Source organism: Lissotriton vulgaris, chromosome 2_1 (assembly GCF_964263255.1).
Source record: "Lissotriton vulgaris chromosome 2_1, aLisVul1.2, whole genome shotgun sequence".
NCBI classification, from domain to species: domain Eukaryota; kingdom Metazoa; phylum Chordata; class Amphibia; order Caudata; family Salamandridae; genus Lissotriton; species Lissotriton vulgaris.
Genome location: NC_141687.1, coordinates 1,396,239,968 through 1,396,264,950, shown reverse-complemented (window position 1 = coordinate 1,396,264,950; position 24,983 = coordinate 1,396,239,968). Strand labels below are relative to the sequence as shown.

The following is a 24,983-nucleotide window of genomic DNA, read 5'->3' as shown; positions in this document are numbered from 1 at the left end:
CAGACTGGATGAAAAACAACTGCCTCAAGCACAACACAGACAAGACTAAAGTACTGATCTTTTGGAACACTTCCCCTTGTAATGACTCTTGGTGGCCTGCTGAGCTGGGACCTTATCTAACCCCCATGGTTCACGCCGGAAACTTCGGCATCATCCCGGACAGCAAGCAACCCATGAAGAACCAGATCAACAGTCTCCTCCGCCTGCTTCCTCACTCTGTGCATGTTCAAGATCTAGCTATTCAACTGAGGCCATCCAAGCAGCTTGGATTTCAGCGCCTGGATACCATCGCGGATGATTTGCTGCGCTTGACAAATCCTGCTTGATTAATTGATTGATCTATTCAGATTCGAACATGTGAATCTATGAACGATCCAATACTGGAAAAAACATGTATTACCTGCAACTCTCATTGTCCAATATTGGCATGTCTTATAGATTCACATGGGACCCCCTCTTTTCCATAGAGGCTCTCTTCTTTGTAAGTGGTCACTTGCTCCCACAAGTGCTTTTTTGAGGGAAGATGCCTCTGTAGGGAGTGTTCTTGAGGGTGCTATTGCCTGATTAGCTGGAGTTCTTTATAAATGAAGTAGAAAGGCTATTAAGGTCAATGTCTTTTGCCATTATAAGCGTTGTATACTACTTCTATTGCTTTAGAAGGTACTGTGGGACTCCCACCTCAACAGGGATTGATTCAAGCATGGAAAACTATGAAAGATACCAATACTGGAGAACTAGAGCTACAGGTAAGTAACACATTTTCTCTGTGCTGATCCTTCTTGATCTCTCTCTTATGTTAGACACAGTAAAGCATATCATGCTCTTTGGCTTTAATCTTATCAAATGGTGGTATTGATAGAACTACATCCTAAGCAATTTTCTTCACGCACTCGCTAGGTAAAACTGCCTCCTTGTTATCTTGTTTGACCATTAAACCTCAATGTGACCTGAAGATCATTCAAGGAGGTGAAGACGGAAGCATACGTTCATCAGGTCTGCAACAGTTAACTCAAAGCATATGGTAGATGCAGTTCATGTTGTCAAAAACACATCTACTTGTGAGTAATTTAACATCAGTGTTGAATATGTGTTATTTACCTCTGAGTTACCAAGCATATCACAATCTGGAGACACCAGAATACAGTAGTGAGGTTATGCTGGTATGCCAGCTGTGTTACCTGCCCCTTGCCCAGTCTGTAATAAATCAGACATGTGTTTTAAAAGTTATTGAATTCCTTGAAACATCCAAATGGGATCCCCTCAACCTAGTTGTGTCAACTCCTCGATCACCTAATACTCCTTCTTGGGAAAGGTGTTCCACACTTGCATCCATTGGATTGGAAGCAAATCTGGATACACTCCCCATTCTGGATTGAAATCACAGTTCGTCCTGGTCTTTTGAGATGCTCAGTACAAGATATTTGATTATCCTTGAAACATTCCCTCTGTGACACATCCTTGGGAGTATATTATCCTTCATAACTTTGGGTTTTGAAGTATTGACTTCTATCCAGAGAACGCACTGAAATTGGCTATAGCAATATTTGCTTCTTTGCCCTGGTCTGTGACAGCATCAAGTGCAATACTAAGTCATCGCTATATAGACAAATCACTGATGCTCTGCGCCTTTCCTTTGGGCCTAGGATGTTCTTTGATCCTTGTATCAAAGCTGCCAAAGAGTTTACGAGCATAGCAAATAGGTGCGAGAGGGCAGCCTTATTGGGTCCCTCTATCACTATCTTATATCCTCTGATGTTACCCTGTTCAGGTGGATGCCCACAGATGCACCTTCATATAGTACAGCTATTGTTCTGGTGAACTGGGCTGGTATATTGAAGTAGATTGTCAGGACATGCTTGATCTGGAGGGCAACTGAGAAATTGTGATCAATAATGATATTGCAGATGGAACTAGAGTCTAGGGCTGGCCTAGAGAGGGCTACCACCGGAGAGATGACAAAAACTGAGGTTATTGACCAAACAACAGAACTTCTGTCTTGTCTCTATTTAACTTGAGGCAATTGTGTTGTATCAAGAAAGCCACTGCACTCATACAAGACCAATGTTTTTTTTAACCTAGTTCTGGATTGTGAGCACTGAGACAATAATATGGGTGTTATCAGCATTAGATACCATATCCATAAAGACGTAGAATAATCTAATAGTCAAGATAGTGGTATAGTTGTTTATTGATGATTTTTGTTGTTGTAATATCTTGGCCAAAAAAGGAAGGGGATAAATGAGCCCATAATTATACTTACAGTCTTGGGGTCTGCTTATGCTTTCTTTAAAAGAGGAGCCACCTGTTTCTAGATATCTGGCATCGAAGTTGAAGAGATGGAGAGGTTGCAGAGACATGCCAGCATTGGTCCAAGTACATCTAAGGCTAATAGTAGATCGACAAGGATCTAATAATATGCCTGGCTTAGTTTATTTAAGCAGTGCAATGTCCTTGTCTATTGGAAATACAGCAGAATGCTATGACCAGTGTGCAAGGTGTTGATGAGACAATCAAATGTCAGATGAAACAAGGGATGAAGCAGAAAATTAACCTGTATTGAGATTTGAGTGAAAGATCCTGGCAGAGAGTAGTGATGGTGTAATAACAGCACTACATACTTGAGGAGATAGAAGATCCTAACCTATTGTGAACATTTCATGGAAGGAATTTGGGTAGGATTCGATTTTATTGGTGGTGTAAGCAGAGCGAGCTGCTTGACTCAAACACTGAATTATTTATTTATTTGGTTCTGTAGAGCAGTTTGTCGTTAGGATTGTACAAATGATGGCATTGTCTTTCGAGGGCCTTAATCTGTTTTTTTGACAGTGTATGTTGGTTTAAATACCAAGGGGACTCAGGTGCTGCCCGATTGCATGTTAAATATTGTGCAATAGTGTCCAGAGCATTTGATAAATAAGAGTTGAAAGATTTAGCTGATGATCAATCAATCGATCAACCAACGCATTTGTAGAGCGCACTACTTACCCGTGAGGGTCTCAAGGCTCTGATGATGAAATTTGTACAGACATAAGAGGAGAAGTTTCAAGCCTGCATTAGGTTTAATTTGTTGACTTTGACCCAAGGTCTCTTTGAGCTGTGGTGTCTGTAGCAGACTTTGACCAAGTAGAAGGTACGAATGTTTTTTATGTATACCCACCTTAGCGAAGATTAGCTTGCCCTAGGGAGGCTGCCATCATATCTCACATGGGTGGGTTAATCCTCACCTCTGTGTCCCTAATAAAATCGAAACTTTCTGTTATGATAAGTCGGAAATTTTTCATTCTATGTCACAACCTAAGGTGAGGATTATGCTGGCTTAAAGCTTTTCAATAGCCAGCAAAGCCATGTTTGGGACTAGTTTAAAGTAGACTCTTTTGACGTTAGAATCTGACCACTAGTCTGCAGCATTAAGAATATCTTCCAGGTGAGCCCCAAGATTTCATGCCTTGCAATCCATACCCCCTAGCTGAGTGGGCTACAAATACCTTAGTATCAATTCTGGCTTCTTGCATACCCTTCTAACCCATCTTGCAGGCTACAAATACCTTAGTATCAATTCTGGCTTCTTGCATACCCTTCTAACCCATCTTGCAATGGTGGGTGAAGATACAGCTTTGTAGGTTTCCTGAGAGCGATCAAAAATTCTCTCACCATGGGGGCGGATGTCCACCGTCATAGTCTCATTGCTTTTTATGCACCTCCCAACACACAGTTTGGGGGAATCTGGAAAAGATGGGTTAGAGTCCACATGAGAATTACATTTCGTACGATGAGAGATATGAAAAGTAATCTACCTGTAATGTCCAGTGCTCTGACGTCTGATACTCTTCAACATCAGAGTAGGCATAGTAGTGTAGTCCGTGTGGCTGATGAATCCACCGAGACCGATATTTATTGGCTTGCCATGACAAGAAAAGGTTGAGGACCTTAATGATATCCCAGAGTGCTGGGTATCTTGGTTCTGGGGGAAGAGAAAGGCTAATGCGGAGTTTCCTCATTGGGGGCGCTCCCCTATCGGACGATCACTTACCGTCACAGGACCTGCTGAGATCTCTGACCTGAAGGTATTTATTGATCTGTATGCCAGGCTCTAAGAGGCCACTGAAAGCAACAACATTCAAGACGTGTACAACGTCTGCACCCACTGGATCCAGATGTCGTTGGTGACACCAGCCCAACCATTGTGTCCATACTGATCATCACTCAATAGTACTATCGGCTCATGTCTTAGAGAAGAGGGACTTAGCTGGTCTCGAAAGTCCTAGGACTTTCCAGCATTCCCTGTAATCCTCCATGCCATAAGAGGTAGAGAACTGTCCATTACCAATTGATGGCGATTTCCTGCAGAATCCCAGAGGAGAGCTGTAAACTGGGTTAGAGAAATTGGAAAATCTCAAGAAACTTCCAGAAGAACTGGATATGAGATTTGCGATCTCCAAATAGTGGTCACCACTACCAAGTCCGCCTTCTGTCACTGTACTTGGGCTAAGAGGCACATTATCCTCACTAATGGGGGGGAAAGCATACTCCTGTTCCAGTCCTGGAGTAAGATGTCCGTGGCTGTTGCCTTGGGGTCCACCTTCCAACTGCAGTATCTTGGAAGTTGATGGTTCAGACTTGATGGAAAGTGGTCAACCAACAACGGGCCCATTTGGTCTGAATACCAAAGAATGTAGTTGCCTAATGCTTGTGTCCTTCATGTGTCGAGAGTGCCAGTCGGCCACTTGGTTAAAACTCCTTAGTAGAGGTTTTGCCATCACGAGACATGGTTTCAGGAGACAGTAGTCCCAAAAGCTTCTGGCCAGGTCTGATAGAGTCTTGGAGCTGGTGCTCCATTGATGATTGATTTAGCGTACCGCTGCTACGTTGTGCATTTTAAGCAAGACACAGCACTTTGCCTGATTTTTGGTCCAGCATTTGACTGCAAACAAATCTGCCAGGAGTTCCAGACAGTTGATCTGCTTGGATTTTGCTTGAGAGGACCATTGTCCTCCGGTGGAAAAATCCCCCCCACATCTTGTGCCCCAGCCCATACCGCTGGCATCGGTTTCTATGACTAGGCCCAGAAGAGAGCCGCATATCGCCCGGCCAATTCTATGCCCCCATGTGAGCGACCCACCACTGTATTTCCACTTGGGCTTACTCCGTTAGAGGGACCATCTAAGAGTAGGTAAGCCTGTTCCAGAGATGAAAAGTTTTGAGGTGTTGCAGAGGGCAGTTGTGGAGGTGTCCCGGCAAGATCGCTTGAATCGAGGATGGCAGAAGACCCACCGTTCTTGCTATGTTTGCATAAAGATGTGAAGGGTTTGGTTGCAAGTCGACATAGCTCGTGTCAGATCTTGTTCATTTTCCGAGAGGAAAGACTGAGGGTGGCTCGTATTAAGTTCACCACAAACCTGAGAAACCTCATGGATCGAGTGGAAGTCAGGCTTGACTTCTGTTTGTTGATGATGAAGCCCCGGGATTCAGGGAGGGATACGGCCATCTGGAGATGCCAGGAGAGGGTTTGGGGGCATTGGCCCATTAGGAAAATGTCATCTAGATAGACGATGAGACGGACACCCTGGGGCCTGAGGACCTGCACCACCTGGCGGATGACCTTGGTAAAGCACTGCGGTGCTGTGGACAGGCCGAATGGGAGCATGGTTAATTTGAATGTCTGGCTCGTCAATAAAACTGGCAGGAAGCAGCGGTGGGCAAGGGGAGATCAAGATGGTGAGGTAGGTGTTCTTGAAGTCGAGGTGCACCATCCAGTCATTCAGTTGAAGGAGGTCTTGCAGGAGATGAATGCCATCCATCTTAAAGTCGCGGCAGACCAAAAACACGTTGAACTCCCTCAGATTGAGGACTGGCTGATTGCCACTGTCCCTTTTTTCTACAGCAAAGAGATTGCTGAGTGAACCTGGGGAGTGATTCGTGCGCACCCCTTTGTGAAGGAGGTCTGCCACCTCTGAGTCCACCAGAACTGCGTCTGTAGCCAAGAAGACCAGCAAAATAGGGGGCTTCCTTAGGGTAGGTTAGCCATAGAACTCTATGCGAAAACCTTTAATGGTTTGTAGAACCCACCTGTCTGAGGTAATAGCCGCCCAGCTGTCGGAGAACTCCCGTAACCTGCCCCCCAGGCGTTGATGAGAGAAAGGAAGAATACTCACTTTGAGCAGAGCCTTGAGTGCCACCGCCTCTGTGTCTGGGGTAGCTCCTGGTAGAGTAGAGATTCCCAAACTTGTAGGCGTCTTGGTATGGTTCCATTTTAAGGCTGAAACCTCTGCCTGTGGCTGAGGGTTGTGAGTTGCTAGCGGCTGGCTGAGCGCCCAATGCCTCAGCCAGCCCTGGCAAAAACCTGTAGCCTGAAGATGCACCTGATAGACACCTGTACTTTATTTAAGGAGTTGAAGATCTGAACAAATTTGCCTAGTTCCCTGATGAAATGATCACCAAATAATCCCCCTTTGGCGATTGGGCCTGCTTCAGACGTGGTGAGATCCACAATTTGGGTTCGATCTTGATAAGGGCCAATAGGCTCCCTCTCTGTTGATATGGTGCAGCTTGCGCTCCCCAAAAAGATATGGGCATGCTGGACCCATCCCGACAATAACTCTGGTGAGATGAGGGTACCCAACACCTTGGCGTCTTCTGGCATATCCAGAATGCAGGTTAGTGGGCCTGCAATGTCCAGAAGCTCATCCTGATATGCCTATCAGGATCTCTCTATCCTTTTTGAGAGTGTGCATAATTTCTCCCAATAAGGTGGCCATGCACTCGTCTATCTGTTGTCTGTGCCACCTTATCGCCAAGAGACGGACGGGCCACTCCACCCTGGGACAGTCCCTTACTTCCTTATCAAAAGGCTTACACAATCTTTCTGCAACATAAGCTGTGACTTTGGCCGCCAGGGCCCTCTTGGCGGAACGAGGATGGAGCAATTACTCTGGGTCCAGCAGATCTGAGGCCCCCTAAAGGGTAGCACCTGGTGATATATTGGTATGGGATGGTTGGGGAGAAGGGCACCAGGGGCTAGAGCCCCGACTCGACCTTGGGAGTCCGAAGGGGGATCTGTGTCCTGTTGGGGAGTGGGTGGGCTGGTAATGGAGGTATCCCCTGTGGACCGAGGTCCAGAAGGGCCAGGCACCGGCAGACAAACCCAGAGGGGGAGCTTGACCCATGAAGGCCCTTTCGAGACATACAAAGGCGTAAATGTCGATGCTGGTGTTAAAATCCCTTTTTTACATTTAGGGATGGTACAGGCAAAGTGTTAGTCCTTGGAGGTAGAAGGGACATCAGCCCCAAGGCGTCTTCCCTCCCAGGGAGTGGTTTAAAGTGGCGCTCTGCGTACTGCTAGAGTTTAAGGTGGCTACCGCCTGTGTGACCGTCTTCAAGAAAGAGGCATCTATGACCTCGCAAAAGTGATCAGCTGTGGGGCGGTAAGTCATGCTGACTCCCTCCAAATAGGTTTCCTGTACGTCACTCATGGTGGGTTAGTACTTACTGGGTTTACCAGTGTCAATAATTGTATTCTGGGGTAACCAGATTGATAGAGACGGGGGGTGGGGGGTCTCCCATGCAGAATCGGACAGCCCCGGGGGGAGGACAATGACAGAGTAACTCTACAAGACACTGCTGCACCCTTATGGTATACTAGAATCATTCTACACCTGGGATGGTGTGCAAAAGGGCTTCATTTAGCCTGTTACAGTGCTATTTGCAGGTACAAACCCCTATATGGGGCATAATGCTACAGGTGAGGGGGGCACAAGGAGAACTTTGGCAGGGCCTTAAATAAGGCACTCAGGCATCTAGCAATGCTCCCGGCTGACCGCGCTGTCTAATTCCGATCAGTTACCTCTGAATGAGAGCGTCGGACCGGGAGACCTGCTAACAAGGTAGCGCATTGTACGTGACACCCTCTGGTGGTTGGAGGAACCACACAGCATCTGCTCCCTCTGAAGGGAAAAAAGCAGCCGTGGAGGAACGTTGAGGGTTCCTGCGACCAAGCTGAGGAGAGAAACGGGAGCAATCAACAAAGCGTACAAGCGTTATAGCAATAATCACATAATAGTACAATAAATTATTTAAATTGGCACAAAAAATAGCAAAATCAAGGCCCAAAGGCCAGAGGCACTTACCTGGCTGCTAGAGCAGCGAAGAAAGAGGAGGTTTTAATTGACCATAACCTTGCACGTGATACATAAGATTTCTGTGTGTGTGTTAAAGGAGGTTGCATTGTAAAAGCGGCCAAGGTTGAGAGGCAACATTTATTTATTTATTTTGAAGGTTTTATATAGCGCTCATAAAAATACTCTGAAGAATTAGTAATACTGTGGGATTTTTTTGCATGAACCAGAAGTGGAGAGTGAACACCTAAACAAGCAGGTAATATGTCCTGCTCCTTAGTGCTTACCAGGCACACAGCATGTGTTCTTATAGAACGCTTACCCTCATACTAAGCATGCTTCATCATCGGATCCTCACCTGGTGAGGTAGTTTGCACGAGGTGGGCTCAACCTCACAGTGGGAGTGAGCACTTTGATATTCTCTATATTTTTAGGGGATCTTAGGACAGAAAAAGATTAGAAGTATCTCAAAGGAACTCTAACCCATTTCTTTAACAAGAGGGGCCCTGTGATATGGTTTAAAACATAGCATGACACAAAGAGGCATTTACTGAGCCAGTGTGTCTATTCTTGGTCAACATGCATTTGATTTGATTTGATTTGATTTGATTTTTAAATTTGTATAGCGCGCGAATGCCAAAAGGCGTCTTGGCGCTGAGATTCCCACTGACTCCTAAGTATGTAGTTAGGGCTGTTTAGCAGAAAGCCATGTTTTGACTCCCTTTCTAAAGGTTATCAGGGATGGGCTGTTTTTTAATTCCAGCGGTAATTGGTTCCACATCTTTGCTGTCTGCACTATGAAGCTTCTGCCTCCCCAGTTTGTTCTTCTGTATCTGGGTACTTTTATGAGTTTCCTTTGTCCAGATCTCAGAAATCTATTTGGCTCATACAGTTGTAGGTGTGTTTTTAAAAATTTTGATCCTGTTCCATTTATTGCCTTGTATGCCAAGCATAGTGACTTGAAATCTATCCTACTTGCTATTGGGAGCCAGTGTAAGCTCTTAAGTTTGTGGCTTACTCTTTCATACTTTGGGATTTCCAGTATCAGCCTTGCTGCTGCATTCTGCAGGCGTTGTAATTTAAGTAGAATTTTCTTCCTTGCCCCAACATATAGACCATTTCCATAATCCAATCTGGATAAGGCCAATGCCGTCACCACCGTTTTCCGAGAGTCATGTGGTATGTAAGGTAGTATTTTTCTTATCATTTTCAGGATGTACCAGAGTGATGAAGCTAGTTTGCTTGCTTGTGCGTCAAAAGAGAGGTTGGTATCTAGCATTATTCCTAGGTTTTTTACCTTTTCCGACGAATCTGGGCATCTTCCCATATCTGTGGGCCACCATAAATGTGACCATATGTTTGTGTCGCCACCTAGTATCAGTACTTCACTCTTATCGCCGTTTAATTTTAGACAATTCGTTTGCATCCATTGGCTGATTTTTGTCATGCAGCATTGGAATTTTGCTGCTGTGTCTTGTACCTCTTTGTTTATCGACACCACAATTTGGGTGTCGTCGGCGTAGGATATAGGGGTGAATCCCTCGTTCCTTATTATTTGCGCTAGTGGGGCTACGTATAAATTAAAAAGCGTGGGGCTCATCGATGATCCCTGCGGAACTCCGCATGGCAAGCTGAACAGATTAGACTTTGCTTCTCCAGATTCAACTGAGAATGTTCTATTTTCCAAATATGAGGCTATAAGAGCACAAGTTGACTCATGAATGTTTGCTGTTTTTAGCCGTGTTATGAGGATTTCATGGCTAACCGTATCGAAGGCCGCCGATAGGTCAAGTAATATCAGTGCGGCCTTCGATCCATTATCCATTATTGTCCTGAGTTCCTCCACTGCTGTGATCAAGGCCGTCTCTGTGCCATGCTCCGCCCTAAAACCAAATTGTGAATGGTCCAGCCAGTCTCCGTCCATCAGATGTTGGGATAGTTGTTTGTTTAGTAATTTTTCCAGAATTTTAGCGGCAAAAGGGATCCTGGCTATTGGTCTATAGCTGTTGGGATTTTCGCCGTCCAGATTGGGTTTTTTTAGCAATGGCCTAATGGATATCATTTTCCATTCGTCAGGGAAGGTGTTAGTCATGATAATTTTGAAGAATAGTTTTTCCAACACCAGGCTTAGTTCAATGGAGCACGCCTGCATTATTCGGGGTGGGCAGGGGTCTGTTGGGCTACCTGAGTTACAGGTGAGGATTTCTTTCTGTATCTGATCAGCTGTAGGGGGTGTGAAACTAAAGGCTGGGATTAGGTCATGTTGAGTTCCTAATTTAACTGAGTGTGATATATCTTTTTCCAGATTTTCACTGTTCTGATTTTTAAAGGAGTTGTATACTGATGAGACCTTGCTAACAAAGAAGTCTCCAAGTATATTGCAGAAATCCGATGACAGTGCTTCCTGATTATTGTTTTCAAACTTTGAAAGTTTTTTGACAGTGTCAAAAAGAGTTTTGCTGCAGTTTTTTGACTCATTAATCTTATTAGTGAAGTATCTACCTTTTTCTTCAATTATTAATTTTTTATAATCATTTAAGGTGGCGTTATATTCTTGTCTGAGGTGGGCGTCGTATTTAGCTCTCCATTTTTTCTCTGCTCTTCTGCAGATTTGTTTTTGTGTTCTTAGCGCATCTGAGAACCAGGGTTGTGATGGGGTTTTTCTTTTCACAGTTACCTTTTTTTGAGGGACAGCCAAATTTACTGCCTTGTCTATCCACTCATTAAATTGTTTACAGGCTGTATTACAGTTATCTTCCAATGTAGGGTAGGATGTTCGGAGTTTCTCCTTGAACGCCTGGTTGTCAATTTTTGACCAGTCCTGATATGTTACCTGCCTAATAGTGTCCACTGGTCTTCCCGTCTCCATTTTAACTTGTAGCGTAAAAATTACTATTTTATGATCTGTCCATGGGATAGTGATAGTCTCTACATTGTGTAGGTTCTGACACGACGAGAAAATCCCATCTAGTGTATGTCCAGCATTGTGTGTTTCAACATTGACTTTGTTTTCCAGGTCAAAGTTAGCCATAGCATCGATAAATGCTGCTATCTTAGGATCTGATTTTTTCTCTAAGTGTAAATTAAAATCGCCTAGGATGGTATAGTCAGGACATGTCACGCTTGATTCAAGAAAGGGGCTTAGTAAGTCTATTAAGGGAGTTTTCGCACTGGGTGGTCTATATATTAGTAAACCATTAAAAGTGTAACTATCCGTGATCTTTATTTGGAATGACAATGTTTCACAGTCTGCGGTATAACCTTTGTCTGAAGTTTTTATCTTCAATGAATCCTTAGCTATAATCGCTACCCCTCCTCCTCGTTTAATTTTTCTGTCGACTCTGGAGAGAGAGTATCCGTCTGGAATAGCTAAGGCTAGGTCGGCATCCGATGCCTCGTCTGCCCATGTTTCCGTGACGAATAATATATCTATTTTCTGTCTGTTTATTAGTTCGGACGTTTGTACATTGTGCTTAACCAGTGACCTTGTGTTGATTAAACCGATTTTCAAATTATATTTTCTGTGCTTTGGTACCCCAGTGTTAGCCATATTTTTGGCGGGTAGAAAATCAAAAGTGAGTGGACATGACGGACATTTCTTACCCTCTGTATGTAGTTCTATCTTGGGGCATAAGGTGATAGGTCTCCAACGTTTTAGTTCCTCACGTGAGTATTTCCGTGGCCCTGTGTGGCGGTTTATTTGTCCAGGGGATGTGGCCCTGGGCCCGGACTCGGCGCGGACGAGCGCAGACGAGCTTGCCATATACGCGCCTTCGGCGCGCATTCGTCGCGCCCGCTGCGCTCGTCCGCTGCGCTTCCTGTCCATACACATTATTGTAGGGCGGAAAGGGGGTGTGGCCTCGAGGGGGGCGTGTCCCTCTGCTCGGCGTGGCCGATGGCGCCTGCCAAAGCTCGTATGTGCTCTCCTTCCCAGCGCAAGACTCGCTGTTGGTGAGGCTTCTAGCGTTCTATCCAGGTAAAGTGCTATTGTTTTAAAATCACAATCATACACAAATGTTTATAAAATCAATTTTGCTAAGGTCTCGCTCCCGGCTGTGCCTCAGGAGGGTTGTGGGTTTCTGGCGCGCTCGTGTTTCAGCGCTGTAGATATACTAACGAAAAGGGGGCGTGGCCTCGAGGGGGGCGTGTCCCTCTGCTCGGCGTGGCCGATGGCGCCTGCCAAAGCTCGTATGTGCTCTCCTTCCCAGCGCAAGACTCGCTGTTGGTGAGGCTTCTAGCGTTCTATCCAGGTAAAGTGCTATTGTTTTAAAATCACAATCATACACAAATGTTTAAAAAATCAATTTTGCTAAGGTCTCGCTCCCGGCTGTGCCTCAGGAGGGTTGTGGGTTTCTGGCGCGCTCGTGTTTCAGCGCTGTAGATATACTAACGAAAAGGGGGCGTGGCCTCGAGGGGGGCGTGTCCCTCTGCTCGGCGTGGCCGATGGCGCCTGCCAAAGCTCGTATGTGCTCTCCTTCCCAGCGCAAGACTCGCTGTTGGTGAGGCTTCTAGCGTTTGCAAAGTATACAGATTTCATAAGGACCTCTAAGACCCTGGTATTCTACTATACTGTGCAGGAGTTATGCATCTACACGCATTCCATGCAAGATCAAGAGCTAGTTACCCAACCCTTCTATACAGGGTCAGTTGATTTGAAAACTAGAAATTATCCACTTCAAGAATCCTAAAAAAGGGAGAAGGGACACAGAACCAGGATTACGTTTGTATTAGAATATGGATAGTGTAACAATGAACGCTTGTACTGCAATACCCACTGTAAAACCGTGAAACCTTCAACCATAGAGATACCATCATCTATAAGCCAGGTTAAGTGACCTGTTGTGACCTAAAGTACCAGTAACAACTAATGGTCAAAATGTCATGCAGTCTTCTCATTATCCAAGTGTATTCACACAGTGCATCACATATCCACACATCAAGAGAAGAGTAAATACATGAATGTAAGCTATCTGACTCCTAGTGTTTTAGGTGGGAGATGTGTGGCAGCGTAGATTGTTCTGGCCTCATGGGAGCAAATGGGGCTTGCTTGAATCAAAGGTCACACACTGTAAACACATGGGAGAATTAGCCCTACAGTACTAGCAAAGTTGAATAAATGTACCAAAAATGACCTAGGGGTCAAGGGTATTAATTACTGCACCAACGCGGGACTTGCCGACTTAGTTCCGTGTACCGCATCTCCAGAATGTGGTGGAGAGTCAGCCCAAGCTAGACCTTAAATAGTACAATGTGTATTCTGATGATCGGTTACACCTGGAATCGTTTGTGAGACATAGCTCCCAGCTGGCGTGAATCGCTGCGGCCATCTTATTAGAGGTATAACTGTCAAATGTTCTCATCTTTCTAGCCCTATTCCTACCTACAGATGCAGCATTAATTGCCCAATCCTTACAATCTTGAGCCAGAGACGGAATCACCAATAGGGATTTCTCAAATACAGAGTAGAAAGCCATAAGTATACATACAAACAAAAATGTACGTGTCAAGACTGAACCACTGTATTCTCTGCAGCGCCCTAGTAACCGGGGATGTGGTGGCCATCATGAAATTCTAGCCAAAACCTGTATAGGTGCATGTCGGGGAGGACCAAAGTTGTACCTGATCTAATTCTCAGGCCCCTTCTCTGCAGCTGTCACTGCACCAACTTTCATGTGTAGCTGGAATAGGTCAATGATCAATGAGTGGAAGCCGGGTAGTAAAGAACCTCAGCTCCAGTTCTACATCTTAGTCCATCCATCTCATGCTTCAATAGTGTATCCAGTTGCAATGTAACTTCTGGGGAAGACTGTGAGTGGGGTGCCTATGAGAGAGTGTAGTATATATAATTTCAATTGCGCTCTCTCTCTCGCCACTTTAAGCAGATTTTTTTAAAATAATCCATCAGGGGACTGGTATAAAAAGTACTGTTTATACAGTCTTACACACTTCTCAAATCCAAATGTATATGATGTTTATATATTGCAAAGCTTCTTCCATCATTATAATGTTCAGTGTAAAACCTCGGCATAGTTTATCAGATCGGGTAACTGCCATGAAGAAACACAAAAGGATAAAAGACAAAGTATGTGGAAGGGGAAAAGAAGACGAAAAGGATAAAGCAGAAACTAAGTTCACAGAAATCACATAGAAGTAATTTTAGCTGCATCTGGAAGTAATTTCAGCTGCATCTGGAATAAATCACCTGTTAATGTTTGGATAATAGTATTGGTTCTCCAAACTTCTATTGATGGATACATTTACAAGGCTTCAAAAACAGTTGCTTGGCAGTCGTAAGGCCACAGAATAACCACAGAGTACCATGCTCCTTGTCCAGGGAGTATGTCAAAATGTCTTGTCGATTGACCATATGCAATTTTTTTGAAGTACATTGCTGATACAATCAGTGGTAATACCACCTCCAAAAATGTGTATTCATGTTGCATTTCTAAATCCTAGGCCACACTGTTCCTTGGTCTCATTACAAATATCATCGGTGGCCAATCTCTGCAATGCCATTCATAACATCAACAAATATAAGTGGAATGTTAACTAGTAACACTAACCATTTATTGTCATGAGATGAAATTTGGAAAAGTTGATGAATTTTTGTGCTGCACAAGGGTAAAGTATTCAAACATTCAAAGCCAAGTGTGTCTAACAAGTAGGTAGTTTAGCGTTTGTAGTCTGATGCAGCACTCTTTTGTTTTCTAGCTTGTTAAAAAGTGTATATAGTACTTCCGCTTGAACTGCAGAATTTATTTATTTTTGGACACGGAAGATCCAAGGGAAATAGAAGTACAAAAAAGACCCTCCATGAACAATTGTTGTCTCCCCTGCTTTCAGGGAATTAAAGACTCCATCTGGGGAATATGTACCATCTCCAAATTAGATGCTCGGATCCAGCAGAAGCGGGAGGAGCAGCGTAAGAGGAGAGCAAGCAGCGCCTTAGCCCAGCGCAGAGCCCAGAATGAAGAGAAGAAGCTGGACACGTGAGTACAGCTGAAACCTGTTTGATTTTCAGAGATACATGCCTATACCTGGCTACACACAGACCCACAAACACTCACAGAAAATCAGAGTGGGTGTACACATCCTGTGCGAAATCTAGAGGACACATCAATGCTCACACACACCTACCAGCTTGTATATCCTGTGCAACACCAACTCTTAATTTTTGTTGGCCTACGTGAACCTGAGTATACATTTGCTATCATTCAGTATTTTGGCAGCACAGGCCTAGATACAGATATTCTGTGCAACTCAACACAAACAGGTGAATCTTGTGAATTGCAGACATCAAAGCTCATTTCTAATTCATGCTAGATCCTGCAGGTTCCTTATGTGAAGCAAGCTGCCAGGCGCCAGATGTAATTTCAAAAGTTTTCAGCAACTACCAGTGAGCATACTAACTGGCGCTGAACAATATTGTGCATGGAGTCCTTGAGAGCACGACAGGGGCTGTCATTGTGGGTATGAGATGGTACAAGCACCAACAACCCAGTTCATGTTTTTTGGCATCCCCAGAAATACAGGATCTGGAACTATGATCCAATTTGTGTTGTTCTTTTGCTTCTTTGTCATGTTTGTTTGCCTTACTAGTCACAATCCTGTCTTCTTCCAAGTCATCTAGCTTCAGTTTGTGGGGCTTTTACGGAAAACAAGACCAACACCCACTATCTCTGGTGCTTGTGTAAAGTCATTTAACCCCTTGCCATTTGAACTTTTTGCCTTCTATCAGAAACACTATAAACATACTGCAGGTTCTCTTCCTCTGTGAACCCAAGCACTGAAAGGATTCAGCTCTCTCCTCTTGGTGTGTCTACCTTCTCAAGATAAAAAGCATTACCTAAACCATATCAGGGGGAAACGGTGGTCGTATGAAAGAAGCACTCATGGCTGAACCACGTGTGTCTCTACAACGCTGTTGCAACAATGAATGCCTCTTAACCACACATTCATTGACCATGCTTGCCTTTACCACGCATGCCTTTACCACGCATGCCTTTACAACGAATTTCGTTATAAAGGCATGTTTGCTAAAGGGATATGTGTGGTAAATTACTACTACCCTGATCCCTCGCCCTAAAATCCTGTTCCCCTACCTCACCACCCCGTAAGAGCCCTAAAACCAAACTCTTCCTGCCCTTGTAATTACCCTTTCCCCTATCCATGCCCTGATGCCTAAAACCCTGCCCCCCACCAAAAACGACCCTAACTTCAGCTCCCCTGAGTCAAAAAACGTACCCCATCTACCCTTAAAACTACCTCCTCCGCCCTGAAACTTAAAATCCTGCCACCCTTTAAAAAGACTACCCAAATCCTTCTCCCCGAGCTTTAACATTGACCTCACCCCTAAAAACTACCTCCCAGACCCCTTCTCAGTCCTTAAAACTACCCCAACCCTCCAACTAACCCCCTCTGTGAGCCCCTAAAAACGACCCTCCTGCCCCCCCAAACACGGCCCCACTTACCTGACCGTGCCCAGAGCTTTCTGTTCCTCTCCCCAACCATTCGGACACAAGATTGCTTCTGCCTTAACTACCTATATGCATGGTTCAGTAAAATGTTGCAACGCTTGCGGGGAAACAGCTTGTGTGGCAGAGCAAGCGTTGTAAATGCTGTTTCCCGAAAATCTTTTTTTTTTTTATCCTCGCTAGAGAAAAGGGGTGGTCATACCTATTCCCTCCTTCTGCGGCAAGAGGGTCGTAATTGCCAGAATACAAGGTAATGAAAGCTGCAGCCAAGAGAGCGATATAGGAGGTAGTCTGTTTAGTTAGCCGAGCTCCGGTACACAAAACTAACAGTTATGACATTTGTACATCATGTTAACAATAAGATTCAAACTACGAATGTCCATAGACCGTACTTTTCCTTCATTAAACATTATCTTGACTTAAGAAGAAAAGCATTTTGCTAGCAGATTCTTCTGCACCAACGGGACTGGAAAAAAAGGAGCACAGATAACAAAGTTCAATGCCTGCAGAAGATGTAAAGATTTCCAAGAGAGGGGTGGAGCTTGCTTGTGGTACGTCCTGACTCTTTTCTTCCAGGGGCATCTGCAGGCACACATTCCAGAGGTGTGCTTTGCTTTGTAATGAAACCGAGAATAATGTTGGTGACTATTTTAACCTCCACAAGTACATTTAGGAAATGTAAAAAGTGATACAGGATTATACATGTCATTAAATTATATGTAAAATATATTCGGAAGTCAATGTAAAGCCTACAAGAGACTACAGTGTGATCTAATTAGAGGATGAATGGCAAACATGCTGATGATCTTATTTAATGAGAAATCAAGATTTCCTTCCAGGAGAATGGTTCACTCTCAAACCCATTCCCAGAGTAGGTCATCACAATGGGAGCATTTTTCTTTGTTGTCTTCTCACAAGAAAAGTAATACTACAAGGAACAATTCTTCTTGTCGCCTGAACTCATCCCAATGTTCTAAAGATTCCACAGGTATGATGATTCCTCTAAGCACACTCCTGCTTTTCAGAACGCCATGTTGACCATATGCTGCTCGCTCCTAACATCCAAGGGAGCCAATGTAGTCGGCGCAGTACCTTCTGGTTTTGCTTAAACTGTGGAGTAACCCATGACTTGGTTGCACACTGGAATCTGGTTAACTTATTTGAAGTTTGCAATGAATCCACTCTTGAAGTAGAGTGTGATTCTGATCACCCAGATCCCAAGTTTTGACGCTTTCGTTTTTGGGAAGTGTGCATTGTTATTGGTCTTGGAAAAAAACCCTAAAAAGTTATCATTGAAGAATCAAGAAATTTGACACCTTCATAAACTAAGAACTGATGCCTGTTTAAGGGCCAGAGAATTTCCTTAAATGTTCCTCCTGGTGATCTTGGTCTGTTCATAGATTGTCTCTCTGATACTCTTATTATCTGGAAGGTTGCGCAGACCCGAACACGACTAAACTATTGGACGAACTAAGGAGCCTCAGCCTCCACCAATATGTGAAAAAACCCACATACTCTGCCGGACATCTAATAGACCCTATATCCATCACCCTTGATAACCTCTCAGTTACCAGCATGCACAGTTTGCCTGGCCAAACCACTTACTTGTCAAGTTCAGTATTTCGGTTCGACATCAACACAGACCCATCTCTGCCAAACCAGCATGCCGAAACTGGAATAACATCAGAGCGGAAGACTGGACCTCTGCATGTTCAACACTCCGGCCCAAACGCAGCAGCAACTTACCTGAAGCGATCAACAAATGGCAACGCCACCTTTGCACACCTCCTGATTCCCTAAAACATTGCAAAGTCACAAGATCCAAATCTCAAGCAAGTTGGTACATGGACGATCTCAGAATGACCAAACACCACGGTAAAAACTTGAATGCAACCGGGGAATGCGCAATCCATGACATAGTGGACAAGGACATGTTCAATCTACCCTGAGACGCTGCTACCAACCGATCTGTACCACCAAACTCGCCACACTGGCAGACTGTATCGACACCAGCACCAACAGCAGCAAAGAGATCTTCACCATTGTGCAACGTTTCACCTCTCCTGCAAACACCATCTCCCTCTAACAAGACCTCTGCAGCAAGAACTCTCCCACCGTATCCTCATCCAACATCCGCACGAGAATGCAATCCAAGGACCTGCCCTCACCTTATCTGGTACTTTCTGACTGACATGATAGTCAGTCAGCCTTGCCTCCTCCTCCTCGGACGCACACAACTTCCATCTGTGGAGTTCCAAAAGGTTCCTCTCTTAACCAGACTCTCTTCAAAACATATATGATGCTACAGGCCAACATAATTTGCTTCCATGATATTGTTAACTCCTACACCAGCGATACTCGGCTCCCTCTCTGACAAGACCCCCAGCACTCGGAACAAGTTCACAGCCTGGGTGACCGAAGTTACAGACTGGATGACCGAAGTTACAAACTGGATGAAAATCAACTGCCTCAAACGAAACACTGACAAGACCAACGTTGTGATATTCACCAATAACACCTCACTGTGAGACTCCACTATGTAGCTGGAACTACGAACCCCCCCACCAACCACCACAACCCACTCCAAGACCCTCGAGATCGTCATCAACAACATGACCACATGCCTTGACAGCCTCCTGACCCTGAAAGGCTGAGAAAAATCTTCAAATGGCTCCTGACCAACACCCATTAAACCATCACTCATGCCCTCGTAAGTAAGTTAGTAAAAATGTGTAAAAGAGTGTGAATAAATAGTCTCTTGGCACTAGAGTCCTATAAGAAACCTTAAAATGGGCCTACTTGGAGAGGGAGGAGAAAAGTAATGTTTTTAACATTTTCCTGAAATGTGTTCGATTGGGTTGAGATCTCAAGAAAAGAGGCATAGTGTTCGAAAGCTTACATGCCAAAAATGAAAAAGTCTGTCTTCCCATCTAGCCTTATTAATTCTCAGAATAGCCACAAATGTAGCGACACTTGGTCTGAGATTGCCACTGGGGATATGAAATTATGCAATCTTTGGTAGTATTGATTTTTTTTTTCCCCATAAAATTATTTTAATTGTTTTTAGAAGTTAGAGCTTTGTCACAAACAAGCTAGACTATGGGAACACCCTATACCCTGTAATCCGTAAACAACTCGCCAGAAGTATGCAATCCATTCAGAACTCAGCTGTCGAAATCACTATCAACCTCCCCCGCATCACAACGCACCTCAAAGAACTCCACCATACCTAAATAGCCGTATCTCCTTTCACAAACCCACCAGACACTTCTGATGATCTGAGCTCTGTAATGTTCCATGTGTACCAAACACAAAGCCTTCAATTTGACCCTCTCACAAACAGGCAGTCAATGAAGCCTAAAATTGCTCTGTGAAACAGAGCTGAATTACAAGCATTTCTGAATTCCAAGATACAGTGCATTGTACTTTCCAAAATCGACTATTGCAAGGGCCACAATGGCCAACTTTTCGAACCTAAGGGATATCACGGAAGACTTTTTTTCAGGATCCTAACAAAAAAAAGCGGGGACATGATTGATTTGCGCAGAGAAACAGAGCTGTATGTCCAATATCACTCCTAGGTTCTTCACCTTCTGAGCCAGAGATGGAAGCGGGCCAAGATGGCTACCAAGGTGGTATTCCAGAATGAGATGTTATTTCCAAAAAGGAACACCTCAGTTTTCTTGGAATTCAGCTTAAGACAGTTTTCCTGCATCCAAGATATAATGTATGCAAGACAATTTGTAAACTTATTGGCAACCTCATTGAGATCAGATGAAATAGACACAACTATTTGTTCTGGGTGTGAGAGACTGCAGAAAAATCATGTGACCGAATAAGTTTAGCCAGAGGGGGTGACAAGGAAGTTGAAAAGCTAGGGGCTTAAAGATGACCCCTGAGGCACCCCACAGGGAAGAGAACAAGCATCTGCAATGCAATAGGTCTCACATTTGCTAGAGTTTTATCTATTGGCACGGTAAATGACAGTGTCTTTTATGTGTTCTGAGAACCTGCAAGTGGTGCGTAAACACGCACTTTGTACTTATAGTTGCTTACGAGAAGCAAGGCTGACAGTAACCATGCCTATTTTACTGCCAGCCTTGCTTCTTGTAAGCAAGGACTGTAAAACCCATAAACACAAAAGCAAGCAAGAACTATAAAACACACAAATAAAAGGCATTGTCATTTACAATGCCAATAGCTCACACTGTAGCAAGTGCTTGTTACTATATTATTACAGCTTTATATTTTATAGCTACCTGTCTTTTACATCTACAACGAAACGTCTGGAGTGAAGTACTCTGTTGTCTATGGGGTTGTTGTGTCCGTGTTATATAAGCCTGTTAAGAAATAAATAATATGCACTACATTAAGGCCACTGCAGCAGCTGCCTTGCGGCTTTCTCACAAAAGGACACAAGAGGGTGCCAGATCGCATCAATAGCCTCAAACATCACATTGTTGCTAGGTGAAAGGATGCTCCGAAATAAAAATGATTTATATGAATATCATTCATTTGCGACTTTGAAAACCCTTTCACTGACCCTGCGGATATATATAGCTGAAATCTGTTTGAACGTCTAAACATTATGTAACTGGGAATGAAGAAAAGGTCACACAGCTTGACATGACGTAGATGAACACAAGTTGCGTCGCTTTCTAGGAAGCAGTTGACACACTTCATCCCGGACGCGACAGCCTGCTATTCAATTACCGACAAGAAAGACAATAGAATTTGAGTGCCTGCGAACATAAAACAAACGTAATCTTAACTCATTCTGTTATTTCGAGCCAGCCTTGCCTCCACCGAGCGCCCCCCGTCCCTCAAGAGTTATGCAGCAGCCATGTGAAAATAGACCCAGATGGTGGAACACGGTTCCTTTTTAAACATGAGCTTTAATTAATGCAAAAAGGAAGGAAGTAATTTCAGTTAAACAATATTACTGGAATTACGATTATTACTACGGCCATAATAGCTTCCTGATTTGCCCCACTGTTCACTTTCACGGAAGGCCGGGTGCTGATGTGGCGATGTGTATGGAAGCTGGTCTGCTAACAGATTTCATCTTTGAGGTGCGTCTAATGCTCTTCGCTTCTACCAACGCCTAATAGAGAAATCCCTGGCGAGTTTTCACAATTTCTCAACTAGAACACCAACTAGCAAAATAAACACAGGAATAAATCCCAAGACAAGGCAGTAAGTGTACCATAAGTGTTAACCCTTTGTCACAACTCACACAGAGGCACGATCCTTAATGTTTGGTAAGTATTGCATCACAGTGAACCGTTCAAAGAAAATAAGCTGGAGCCCGGTGACTGATTGCAAGGAAGGGAGGGAGAGCAAAGAGTGGGGTGGAGTAGCGCCTAAAAGACAATGAAAGCACAACCAGCGCTGCACTTGTGAAACAGGTGCCGCGCTGATAAAGTATGTTCACATGTATAAAACAAGCTGAGTGGGGGCAGGAGCGAAGTGCACGTAACAAAACAGGCGCACGCACAGCAGGTAGGAGAAAGTCCTTTCGGAAAATTGTGCCACAGACTGTTCATAAAACCTGCAGAGTAACAAAACATGTAAATGACACAATTATGGGAGGTAACTAATGTGGAAAAGGCGGCACTAATGAGGGACTGCTAAGCCAATTATTGAATCAAAAGCAACCATTTAGAAAGGACACTAACAGGATCCAATTGAAAAGATGCACGGAAAATGGGCAGAGCTGCAAGTCCATACTTGAATACAGCATGCCTCGCAGAGCAGCGCATGCGCTGCCCAGGCTCGACCTAAAAGGATAAGAAGTAAAACCCCCAAATGCAACCATCTGTTGTATAAAAAGGAACTAAGGATGGTGAGGGCTGCCCTCTTATCCTGATTTCCTCCAGCCGGTTGATGAGCAAAGAATGGTTAACCGTATCAAACAGTTGTATGACACATCCAGGCATGCCTAAACCACGCATTCTGAACTATGACGCTCTTTACCACACATGCCTTTACAACAAATATTGTTGTAAAGGCATGATTGCAAAAGGAATATTCGGAATAATTGCACATCCCAGCCCCCGCGCCTTAACACTGAATACCCCAGCCCTGCACTGCAGCCTGCCCCAGCCCTTAAAACTACCTTGGCTCCCCACCCTGAGCCTGGATCCCAAACCCTACCCAAAAAACTACCCAAGTTTACAACAAGTTGATTTATTATGATTTGGGACTCCGAAGAGTTCCACATAAAATAGAAAATATACATCCAAAATCAGCTTTACACTCCTAAAAAAAGAGGATTGTTCTAAATTTTTACTTTACTAAATTCATCATATTATATAAAAACAGAGAAAAAACATATGCACAGAAACCGTTCCAGGGACCTTTCAGGGGCCAAGTAAATTGATCCATAACAAATCCGATAACCATCATTGAAGACTTAAAGGACTTTGGTTAAACTTTCAGGAAGATTACAATTCAATACTACAGTGAGAACTTTAAGGATTAAGAACATATAGTAAAAGCGGGGATTTATCAATTCAAAATACAGTACACAATAACCAGCAGCATAATGAAAGTGCAAGGATATTAAAGAAACTTTGTAATAAAAAAAGGGTTGTACAATTCAAGGTGAAATACACCATAGCTAGCAATGTAATAAAAGATGTGAAAAAATAAAAAGTCAGAGTAAAACAAGGATATACAATTTCAACATACAGTACTCAATAACTAGCCGCATAATGAATAGAAAAAGTGCAAGTGCTCAGAAAACATACATAATAAACCAATACTGTTTAAAATATATTTTAAAATTGTTTGAAAAAGTTACAATTTTTAAAACAAACTAGTTCAGAAGGAGGTGCCATCAGACCGTTACGAGTCTCTTCTGCTGTGGTGATGTTGTACTTTAGAAAACAATTCGACGACGTAAAGGTTGTAATGTGAGACGAACATGATTTAAGTCTTGTACACAGGAATTACATAAGTGACAGTCTTTCCTGTCTAGCAATGCCCTCCCAAGCTCCTGTTACAGTTCCTAATGGGAGTAAATTCAGCATAAGCAGCAGAATAGCCTACTTTGCGTCACAGCTACAGCATGCCATTGCATGGTTGGACACGGATCCCTCCTGGGAACGGTCCCTGCTGGCAGGGGCCTATGGGAATGAACACCTGGGAGCGCTGCTCTGGCAGGAGAGGGGACGACAAGACCACATTCCCCTGATGGTTCGGTTGGGGCCGCAATCTGGGACCGTGTGACGCGCCGCCACATCTGCGGCACGCCGTTTGCCCCCGACGTGGATCTGTGTCTGATGCCGCCCTTTGCCCAGATTGCACAGGTCATGTCCGTAGACAAATGGATGGAGGGTGGTTGCCTGATGTTAGCCGATCTGTACCCAAATGATAAATTCATCACTTACCAAGAGGCGATCACTACCTTTGAGCTGGGTCCGGGGCAATTCCTTCATTACGCCAAACAAGCGGCGACTGCACGACAGTTATGGCCCTCGTTCCCAGAGGCTCCAGCACACACCCATACCTTAGTCATGATGTTGGCAATGGCGGGGGGCCGGAAGTTGGTGGCTTACCTCTACAGGGCTTTGCGAGAGGATAAGAGACTACGGCCCTTGGTGATAGAAGACAAATGGCAACAGGCGTGTCCGCAAGACATCACACCCCCGTGATTGGGAAAAGATACATGAGAGTGTGCGGAAAGTGTCGGTGAGCAACCGCTTTAAACAAATTCGATATAATATTATACACATGACCTATCTCTCCCCTAGGCGACTCCAGGTTATTGATAACACCAGGGATTCCTAATGCCCGAGATGCTGCAGTCCCATGGCGGACTTTGTCCACATGGTGTGGACGTGCCCTAACCTCCAATCCTATTGGAAATCGGTTTTGGAGGTCTTGATGAAGGTCTCGGGGTGGGTGATAGACCTGGACCTGCGCCCTTGCCTCCTGGGCTTAATCCCCAGAGACCCCAAACAGAAAGTGAGCAGACGGTTCCTCATATTGGGCCTGGTCACAGCCCGCCGTCGTATAGCGATCCACTGGCTGTCCCCACAGGGCCCAATATTGCAGGAATGGAGGGCGGATCTACGGGAGTGGGCATTGGCGGAAGAAGTGCACATAAGACACACAAGGAGGGACGGGAAGCTACAGGAGGTCCTGCAGGCTTGGGGTGGGATGTTTCAGGAACTAGTGGGACTGGATGCCCCACCGACTCAAAATAGCCCAGATTCCACGAACATGGGACAGCGGGAGACCCAGACAGGGTGGCACGATACATGATGACCCACCATAGAGAAGGGGTGGCATAGACCCAATCTTTCGTTTACACTTTCTCCTTCGTTCCTAGACCCGGCAGCAATAGGGGGGGGGAGGAGTTTGGGGAGGGGTTGGGGGGGAGGGGACGGGT

The 24,983-nt window shown here is 44.5% G+C and overlaps 1 protein-coding gene across 1 annotated transcript in view; it reads left to right on the top strand.

Moving 5' to 3' along the window:
- EI24 (EI24 autophagy associated transmembrane protein) overlaps positions 1-24,983 on the top strand; it is a 314,169-nt gene that overhangs the window by 39,253 nt on the left and 249,933 nt on the right. Inside the window, exon 3 of the mRNA XM_086957152.1 lies at positions 14,955-15,100. Coding sequence (XP_086813278.1) covers positions 14,955-15,100 — 146 coding nt within the window. The remainder of the gene's footprint in view (positions 1-14,954; positions 15,101-24,983) is intronic.